Here is a 10222-nt window from a genome sequence, read left to right on the forward strand (position 1 = left end):
AGGATTTAAAGAAAGGGAAAAATTTAAAAAAAAAAAAAAAAAAGTACAAAGTGTCATGTACAAATAAACTTACCATTTAAGACCAAACTATTTTTATACAGTGTTTCCTAATTCTGAAGCTGAGGTAGCTTGAATTGCTAAATTGTAAACATTTGAAAAATAGTAATTTATGCCCTCTCAGTTCCTTTTCTGCTCTGTAAATTTCAGATCTGTAAGGAAAAAGGATGGCCAAACATCCATTTGAAAGGGTTACTTGTGCTAAACACTATGCTTAAGTGGATCTTGTTAAAGAATTCGGTCTGTTCTCTTGCTTTCTTTTGTCCAGCTGATGGTATCGTGTTACTGGTTTGTTATCACTGTTTAAATATGGTTAGTAGTGCTGTCTGTTGCGAGGACAGTGAGGGGGACAGAAATACCAGATTCTATAGAATTTCTTTTTCTGTGTTTTTTAGAAGTTACTGCAGAGAACCTAAGGAAAGTTGGAGTAATTCCAGACCTTCTGTCAATTTTAAGAAATTTTCTTCATAATGAAAAGATCTGCCTCTCTTGCTGCGGAGTTCTCTGGAGCTTGGCTGCGAGTGGTAGGTAGAACACAGCAAGTATTGTGCCTAGACTCACGTGGCTGAAAGGCAGCAGGTATCGTGCCTGATCGAGTTCAGGCATTCCTGTTGCTGGGACTGGATTTTTCTTCTTTCTCCCATTCTGGAGAGATGTCTCCACAGCACTACTAGAATAACTTTAAGTGATCCAGAGTTAAATGAGAGAAAACAATGCAGACTTTTTAGCAACCCTTTTTGTGATAAGTTGTCAAAGTAAAATCTTTACTGTTTAGGCCAAGATACGGCTTATGAGCAGACTGTCAGAAATGAAAGGGTACACGCAGTTTCTGGTTTGTCAGTTGTGGTTTTGCTCTGCTCTTAGCAGAGGGACTGCAGTGCAAACAGCATATTAGATTAGGTATCAGAATAGCATTTGGAATTAATAGCATCCTGTTTCTTTGCATCACGCTTCTCTTGGCAGCACTGTGCTAAATCTTGAGTTGGACATCTCCTAGAAACTTGCTTTTCCAAAAGAAATGCGATTGGCCAGGTGGCAAGTGTACTTTTCCCATTCCCTTAGAACTAAACCAGCATCATCCCAGAGTGTTGGAGAGCCATGGGTGATCGCTTGAGCTGACTCCTTATGAGACCACGCTGGGAGTTTTTTAGGGGATTTGTTACTTGTGACGTGTTCTTGTATAGGTGTGTGGTGTTCTAATCACCAGGGAAGGCTGAAAGCACAGAGTGTGCACAATTGGACTTGGTGTGTTTTATTCCCTCTGTGCAACGAACCACCCATTTGATTTATGTGACCAGCTAAATATCTATCCTGCAGACCATATTCTGTCAAAAAGGTGGTTCTTTTTGGAGGTTTCTTGCTGTGATCCTCATGTATAATTTAAATGGCAAAGAAAACTAGTTCCTGGGGAAGTTCAGCTTTCTGCAATAAACATTACTATTTATTAGTCCTGTAAAATATGATTTGGTTTTGGACATTTTAAATTCCTTCCCTCTGCTGTTGTCCATACTAAAATAATGTTGCATTACTCCAATGCCATCACCCATTAAGGTTTTACTGATATAATTTGACATACAATGTGCTTATGATTTTATTACTTGATTAAATAACTCTGCTTAATGCATTTCCTTTTTGTTATGATAATTCAGAGAATAACGTAGACCAAGCATCGCTTAGAAGTGCTGTCCCTGTTACCTCTGCGGTCCTTCAAGAGCACCTCCAGAATGGAACAGTTACGGAGACTGCTTGCTCAGCTCTGTGGGCATTGTCACTCCAAGGTGTGTTTTCCCAGCTGCCTTGTCCCTTGTGCACAGAAAAGGCTGGTATGCCAAACACGTCTGTCTGTCAGTGGTGATCCTTGAAATACAGGCTGCTGGGCCTCAGCAGGCTCTGCAGATGGCAGCAGAGTTAGGAACTTGCATCCTCTTTACCAGTCGTCCATGCACTTGCTCTCTAACACTCCCTAATGAAGCTATTTTTGATGAGCTGTAGCAATTATATAACGAGATACTGCTGATGGGTACTGTAACGATAGGCAGCTACAAGAACCTTGTTGTGCAGAGCATTCTCTGGCTTCTCTCTTAAGACCAAGAATCCCATTTGTGTTACTCCTTTGAACGCAGCGTTAGTGTTGTGCAGCATGGGCTGGGAGGTTTGTTTTTTATGCCACTTGCTTTGTAAATTGGGAACAGTATTTCAGATTAAAAAATAAAATGCATCTCTTTCATTATCATGTGTGCTAAGAAACGCATCCTTGCAGTACTACTCTGTCTTATTTCTTCCTCATGCAAGAATATTGCCGTATGTTTACCACCCTGCGCTTACGCCATCATTCTACTAGAAGAGCCGAGTAAAATGCCCTAAGCAATCTCTTTTCTAGTACCCGCCAGCAGAATGAGTATTTAGGACTCTCCATTCCTTTTGGCTTGGAGAATGAAAGGAAATCTTGACATAGAAAATGTATCAGAAATTTCTCCTAGACCCCTGGGTCAACTCACGATAAGACTTTATTGGGCCTTTTTTACTGCAGTACAGGTTTTCACATGCTTTCTTTGTAATTTTTATCGCATAATTAAAAAGTCATTCCAGAAACAGGAGGCAGAAGTTGAAATGCTGATGAGTGTGTTAAAGGCTTTTAAGTATATTGAAGTTTTGGGATTTTGTGTGTGTGTTTTTTTTTTTTTTTTTAAAGGTTGCTTAACTGAAAATGAGTATGAGCCCACAACAGCACTTCTGCTGGATGCGCTCAGGATGAACCCAGAAAGACCAGTGCTGGTGAAGAACACTTGCCTGGCATTAGCAAGCCTTCTAAGGCTATCTGGTAACATTCAGCAATTCTTTTTTTATTAATTGCAAATCAGCTCAGAAGTGGATGTTTCTGTATAGTTCAAGAGCTCATAGTGGGATTGGGATTGGCATCTGCTCTCCCGAGTTAATTTTTTCTTGCAGGACTGGAAGAGGAAATAGTGAAACTGGAGGTGCAAATTTTTTTCTTCCCATGGACCCAGCGTGCATGTATGAGAAGTATTAGATCAGCACAATCTGATCCATTAGTAACTTGAGAATGTTTTGTTACTTATTTTACGATGAAGTTGTTTCAACTGTGTAAATGGGTAGGGCTCAATCAATGTGAAAACCGTGAAAATATCACTTCTGCCACGCGTGAGTGTCGGCTGCATATATGGTCTTCTACTTGTTGCCCAAATATGCTTTAGACTAGCTTTTAGGAAGGCTGAAAATAATGGACCTGACTTCCTGGAAAAGTACTGCATGTGGGCTAGCTGGAGTGGGGGACTGGAAAGCAGATAATGCAGTCTGCAGCTACCAATTAGCCCAGCAGTGTTTTGTCTCCCTTTCAGAAATAGCGGCTTTGAGATTTATAACAGATTCAAAAGGCAGTGGAATAAACCTGATCAAAGATGCCTACCGCCTTCACTACGATGATCCAGAAGTGGTGCAAAGTATCTGTGTGCTGATTAACGAGATGACTCAGTATGGTGAGGTGGTGGTGGTGGTTGTCAAGTCTCTTCCTCTCCCCCACCCCCAAAAGATTAATAAAGAAAACCGTAACAGCAGCTGCCCAGGGACAGGGTAGTTGCTCTCAGGGAAGACTTACTATGTATCTGAGAAAGGAGGATGAATTGAAACGGAGAGTTCGTCCCACTTGTTCTTGAGTAATTATTAAATGCCCCTCTGATGTTATAAAGTTATAACTTCATCTTATCTTGCCTTCTGTTTGTGTAGATCTGTCCTCTCCTTGCTGTCCTTTAGCTCCTGCTGAAACCATTGGCGGGGGGGGGGGGGGGGAATATCCTGGTCATTTACATACAGATGATGTCGTGCTGGATATGCTGTCCCAGAAAATGGAAGAACTGCTGTCTGAAATAAAAAGCTGGTTTTCATCTAGCATGGTATGTAGAAGTCACTGTGATAATAAAGAGTGGATGCTTAGTATATTATTTCTGGTTATGGATTTTATCATTTTCAAATAGCTGGAATTACATAGTGCAGAAATTTACAGAGTTAGGTGTATATGGGGTGAAGAGTCAGTTTGTAAGAGTATTTCTGACTACTGAAAACAAGTAGTTGGAAGTTTTTTCTTTATGTAATTTTTTAAAACTATGTTCTGGTCTCTTGCAGCATTTCATCGCATTAATTTACTACATTCTTCATACTAAAACAGGCTAAAGTTTACAGGAATAAAGCATATTACATCCAGTTATTTTTGCTTTGTAAGTGGCATCCTTAAAAAAAACAAAACACCCGAAAACCAACAAAACAAACCCTTGTGACAGTTTGCCTGAAGATTTAACTTATATTAAATTTCAGCAAGTAGTCATACTGCAAAAAGGTAACTAGTTTAAACACCAGAAACAGCAAATTTATTCAAGCTATTTAATGTGTTACACTAATAATTCCTTTGCAATGGCTTGCTGCCAAGAAACTAGTAACTAGAAGTTTGTTCATCAAGCCAATAAAACTGGTTAGTCTTAACTTTCCTCTTTCTAGTTACGCGTTTAGCCTGCTTACATAATTTGTCTCAAAGACAGTTAGACGCAAACTTCTTCTCCAATGTCTCCCGCAGGCGTTGCCTGCACCATTTTAATGAACAGGGCAGCTATAAGGTAGTGCAGAAAAAGAAGTCACAAAAGAGAAGAAAGCTCCCTCTTCTGTTGTAAACCTAATTCGTTGTTCCCCGTGTCCCCTGCTGACAGACAGCACAGACAAGGCCAGAACACTCTTGTTCTGGCAATACAAGTGTGCGACATGCAACTGCTACATCTCCAAAACCCATTCCCTGTTACCTTCCAGCATCCATTTAGATTATTTAAATCATAGCATTAGTATTCAGTCTGGTAATAGTTGCTTTGGATTTTGCAGAATCAGACCCCACATGTTTAAAACACCAGCTGCTTTACAGACCTATGTTAGACACAGTGTTTTTATTAATAAATGACTATAAAAATAAGTGAAGCAACAAGATAATCTTGTATTTGACAATTCTCACATTTCTCTCCAGGAGATAATGACCCTTGTGGATGCAACGCTTTTGAAACTGCGGAAGTAAAAGAAAAACTTTTTGTAGAAGAACAAGACTTGTACACTTCTGTTCAGATATAAAAGCTTCGATCCTCCAGAAATATTTTAGAAGCTTTTTCTCACCAGAAAGATTAATATTGGGCCATTAATAATATATAAAGTTATATATTCTGTTGATTTAGGTACCACAACTGTGAGACTAACAGCAATAATTAAGAATTCACCTTACTTCATAGACTTTAAAATACTTGAAATAAAGATTTTAGTCTTGGGAGTTTCGGCAAAGCAATGACAGTTTCTTCCTTCATCTATCCGTAATTTAAAAACACTTTTTTTTTAACTTATTCAGTGTATATTTCCTTTGCAGAAATTGAACTGATGAAGTACTTCACAAATGCAGGCATTTGTTACACGTATTGTTTAAACACAGGAGTAGGCATTAGGCATAGGTACCATCCAGAACGGGGATACTAGCAGTATTCTTGTATGGCAGCATTCACCTACCAGGTTAGGAAGTTACTGTCTTTTGACTGATTTTTATGAAGTAGCTGCTGTCGGTTCCGAGTTATCTCTAAATTTGCCCTGGAATGCGACATGAAACCAGCAAATGCTGCAGATAAAAACACAGGGTAGAATCATTCAAGTTTTACAATTTTTGTTGTTAGATTTGTTCTTAACAGCAGCTTCCCATTTCTTTTTCTCTAAGGTGTACAGTCTCATAGCTGCTTGTGCGTCCTGAATCTAAAAGAGAACAGAACAAACAGGCGGCTTAATGAAACATAGCTGACATGGTTTAAGAACATTGTTAATAAGCAGCTAAATCTCACATCATTTTAAGACATCCTTTCAATTAACATTTCATAATCTCTTTCTAGATTTAGGTTCTGTGGCTAGTGGAAGGGGATGAGTATGTGTCCAGAATGCATGGCCCACCACAAGGCTATGCACTTCTCTTTCTGATCGTGACTTGGAAAGCCATAATGAAAAAAATACTCTTGATACGGTATCTTGGAGATACCCTCACAATTTGCCCTGCTTTTTCAGTTCATTCCTCTATTATATCCTCCTGGCAGCTGAAAGACAGGAACTAACTGCTGAGATTCGGCAGTAGGCTCTCACACTATTTTATCCAACCCACCGTAGTACAATGGTGCAGGATGCTGCTTTTAAGGTAAGCAGTTGATACTTGAGAATTACTTTTTCCCCTGGGGATCTTAAAATAACAAGAATTAATATTTAAACAAAATTCAGTTGACTTGTGCAAAAGAAGTTTATGAAAATAAGGAAGTAATCCAAGTGGTATGGGACACACAACGGTAAGCAAGCTTAGATGACAATCTTACTGCATGCTGGTGTCCAAGCAGAGCTTGCTAACTTTCACTGAGAGGCTAGAATGAAGCCACAGCATTCTAGATTGAACCTAGATCCTAGAGCTAATGTGTAGTACCTTGTTGATCTACCCAAAAATGTATATTCTGACGAGATACATACCGAGCAGTGCTCTGATGTCTGCACTTGAACATTCAGCAGCCTCTCACAGAGCAGTTTCAATGATGGCCGTGCATTCTAGAAACAGAAAAGATAGAATCATGCTGTCTTGCACTACTTGAGAGAGATATATAGATGTGTGTGTATATATATGTATACTAAAAAGTATTTAAGTGTATTCCTCAATGAAGTATAGCACACCTCAGCTTCTACAGGTTGACTGTCAAGAATAATTAATGAATTATGAGATTTATGTGTGCACTGCTGAGAGGATTTTATGTGTATTACCATAACCCTAAGATTTATGTTTGGGGTGCTTTGTTATGAAAAAGAAAACCTGAGTATATAGTTATGAAACTTTAAAATATCTCCCTATAATCTGAACCTTTACTCTTGCAGTCTAAGCAGAAACTTGAAGCCATCTTTTTTTTTTATATCCCTGTGGAAATGGTACCATTAAGAAGATCGCATAAGCCTTACTGTAAGTAGAACTCTACCATCTTATTTTGCTATCCACAAAAGCATTATGAAGACCATGCAAGTGCTAAAGAATGGGAGAGCCACTGAATGTTGTGCACAGGTATTACTGGTAAAGTTTGTACTGAACTAAGTAACTTACTGATATATTTCAAACACTAAGTAAGCATTCAACCAGACTAGTATTTTCAAGTGACAAAAAGCAGGCATCCCTGTTTCAGGTAGGAAAGAAGGAACAGGGTCAGGTAGAGGCAAGTGTAGGAGCGAGCTAGCAGCTGGGAGTCAGCAGCTCAAGAGTCAGTTAACTGAGGTGCACCTTCCCATCAGCTTCTTACCTTGACTCTCTGTCTGAAAGGCTTGTATCTTTGTGTGTCGCGTATCTTCTTCTGAGGATGATCGAGAAATAGGACCTAGAAGAAATCACATTTCCAGTCCAAAGCATGCTGTTGCATGGAAGTTTATACAGCTTAATGTACAGCTTCCTGCTCTTTCCTTCCATCCATTATAAGAGAGTTCAAAACCATGAAGGGACAAGACCAAGATCATCCAGACACTGGCTGGATTCAAGAACCACAGTTCTACTTGGCACGAGAAACAGAACTGAAGCTGGAGGCACCACCTGTAGCGACTACCTGCAGCGCTGGTACAGCATGACATAAGATACCTGTCTCTGGAAACGATGACCAGACTGCTGAGCTTTGGGGGCTAAGCAAAGCATGCAAGCAGTTTTTTCATCACTCCGTTTCTTTCCTGGCTCTTTAGTAAGCAGATCAGTGCTATTAGCAACAGAATTTGGAAGCTGAAGAACTTTAGTGGGCAAGTGACTAGGGCTATACTTGGTGCAGCATGAAATAACAAGAAACTGAGGTAACAGTGATAAAGCCGTAGTTTCTAGGAGTTTAGGTGCGTTCATCTGATCCAGAAAGATGTATTAGAAATTTAATCAATCTTAAATTTTTGGAGCCTTGTCTTCAAAATAACAAATCTGCAGCCATGTACCTTTAGATCATTGCGTAAAGCATGTCCAACTAAAATCCTTCCATTCAAGATGTCGGCGACCTCCTTCTGAACTGTTTTAAAATCTTCACCTGAAAATACCACACAATGAAACGCTCCCCGTTAGATGCATAAGACAACTAAGCAAACTACAGTTAAAACACCGCATCTTTTTTGTGAAGGCAATTGTATCCTTGGGACTGTAGTTACACAAATTTGTACAGTACACCAAATCCTCTGCTTGTTACAAGAGCACAGAGAATTCCATAGAGCATAGCACTAAAAGGAAATAAACTTCCTAATATTCCCATACCATAATCCACGAGTTAATTTCTTCCAGGGCATTAGTGACCACTCTAAGAAGTACTTCTTCCCACAATTTTTCTTAGCACTCAGACTACGTTTTGTTTTCCATTTCCCCAGATAGGTCTAAAACTTATCCAAGGCACGAGGCTTCTGTGATAGTCTGTGAAATTCTCCCTCCTTAAAGAACATTTTGGGGGGGAAAAACCTCCTACCTGTATTTATATTCTCAGGGCGTATGCCACTAACAGCTGTTCTGTAATCAGTCACCTCTTCTGTAGGCTTGACATACTTGTCATAAATGCACTTTCCAAATTGGTTCACGATGGACACACGAGCCACAATACTGTCCTCACCCTTGGGTCCCACTCCCACCATCTCACAGTCCATGGCTACAGCTCGTGTCAGCCTAAAAGACAAAGGACAGCTTGGTGACGCCCCTGTTACAGGGACTGCAGAGTGGAGTTCACAAGGTTCGCAGGTTGATACGAACGGGGAAAACTGGGCAGTTTGTTTGTCAGCAGACTCAGGGAGATGTCAGCTTACGCTGTGCACCTGCAAATCACAGCTATTAGAAGGTAATCTCTGCCACCATCCTTCCCGCTGGAATGCCACTCACCCTTCAGAAGCCTTTTCTTTAACCAGCACCTGCTCCACAGACTGGTTGGATTGGCCTGTTTCAAGTCCCAGATTTCTTCTAGCAATTTTTGCTGCTTCAGGTCCTATTGCTGCTTCAATATCTTTTGGATCAACGTCATCAAACCAGATTTCAGCCCTGGTAAGTACAGATTTAATTACATTTAATGGTCTTAAAGCAGTCTTGCATCTTTATAGTGTACGAAAAGCGTATTTATTTTTTTTAAACCCAGAAATTAGCTCCATGAAAATTAGTCTAGTACTGTCACCTATGCAGGTGCGTTGCTGTATCTGAGGAGTAGGGGCAGCATGCGTCTTATTTCTCCCAAAATTTAGTCTGGAAGAGTGCAGCTGTTTTGAACGTACTGCTCTGTGCTCCTTACGTACAGCTCTCAAAATAAATATTCACATACACATATGATGCCTGAAGTACTCACTCTTTGGGTTGCTGCTCTGCACGTTCTTCAGCTTTCCTCCTCTTATGTTTTATATCCCCGTTCTCCTTTAAAATATTGCCATTTTTCTTTTTTTCTTTGCAGCCTTTTCCATCGCTTTTGGTGCCATTTAAATTCTTATCCATTGCAACCTTCTTGGATTTTGGCTTAGCCAAAGGAGGATTGTCTTTGGCAGAACCATTGTCCATTTTATTTGTGGATTTGGCCTTTACCCCATTCCCGTTCCCATTGATAGCTGGAACTTCTTGGCCGTTTCCCACTTTGAGTGGATGCTTCTTTTTGGTGTATGTTTGACACGTAGACAGGGGCTCCTTGGGGCTATCTGCCTTTTGTTTCAGTAGCTAAAGTGACAAAAAGAAGGAAAAAAGGATTATCTCCCTCCGTTTCTGGCCCCGCCATCCTTCCCGAGGGCTCTTGGCCTCCTGCCTCGGTGCCAAGCGGCCCCGGACTCCCTAGCGACAGGGGCATTGCCTGCAACGGGACGTCCCAGATGCCTGCCCGCAGCGCTTTATTTATTGACACGAAGATTATAATTTTTTTTCTAAATTACTACATCCCACCGGGGACCGCATTCGGAGAAGGACAGCACGGCCCCGGCCCTCCCCGGGCGCCTTCCCCGGCCCAGACCCCCGGGGGATGGTTCCGGCTCGCCCCGGGCCGATCCCCCCCGGTTCCCCTCACCTCCTGCAGCGCCTTCCAGTTGGAGGAGAACTCCCGGGGGCTGCGGGGGGGAGCTGCTGCCGCCGCCATGTCGGGGCCTTTCGGCGCGG

At 41.1% G+C, this 10222-nt stretch overlaps 2 protein-coding genes across 2 annotated transcripts in view; one reads left to right on the forward strand and one right to left on the reverse strand.

Annotated features, from left to right (window-relative positions):
- The window catches only part of STKLD1 (serine/threonine kinase like domain containing 1), a 13348-nt gene extending 8185 nt beyond the window's left edge, over nt 1–5163 (forward strand). Inside the window, exons 12-17 of the mRNA XM_019474087.1 lie at nt 453–581; nt 1707–1835; nt 2750–2878; nt 3417–3554; nt 3889–3968; nt 5078–5163. Of these exons, the coding sequence (XP_019329632.1) occupies nt 453–581; nt 1707–1835; nt 2750–2878; nt 3417–3554; nt 3889–3968; nt 5078–5125 (653 nt within the window). The 3' untranslated portion in view covers nt 5126–5163. The remainder of the gene's footprint in view (nt 1–452; nt 582–1706; nt 1836–2749; nt 2879–3416; nt 3555–3888; nt 3969–5077) is intronic.
- Nucleotides 3991–10214, reverse strand: REXO4 (REX4 homolog, 3'-5' exonuclease). Its single transcript, XM_009286969.2, has 8 exons — nt 10134–10214; nt 9435–9793; nt 8981–9136; nt 8577–8770; nt 8062–8150; nt 7398–7472; nt 6589–6663; nt 3991–5838 (listed from the first exon to the last, which is right to left on the reverse strand). The coding sequence occupies exons 1-8, from the start codon at nt 10200–10202 to the stop codon at nt 5737–5739; spliced, it is 1119 nt and encodes a 372-aa protein (XP_009285244.1). The 5' UTR covers nt 10203–10214; the 3' UTR covers nt 3991–5736.
- Nucleotides 10215–10222: the final 8 nt, after the last annotated feature.

Source organism: Aptenodytes forsteri, unplaced genomic scaffold, assembly GCF_000699145.1.
Source record: "Aptenodytes forsteri isolate BGI_AS27 unplaced genomic scaffold, ASM69914v1 Scaffold136, whole genome shotgun sequence".
Taxonomy (NCBI): Eukaryota; Metazoa; Chordata; class Aves; order Sphenisciformes; family Spheniscidae; genus Aptenodytes; species Aptenodytes forsteri.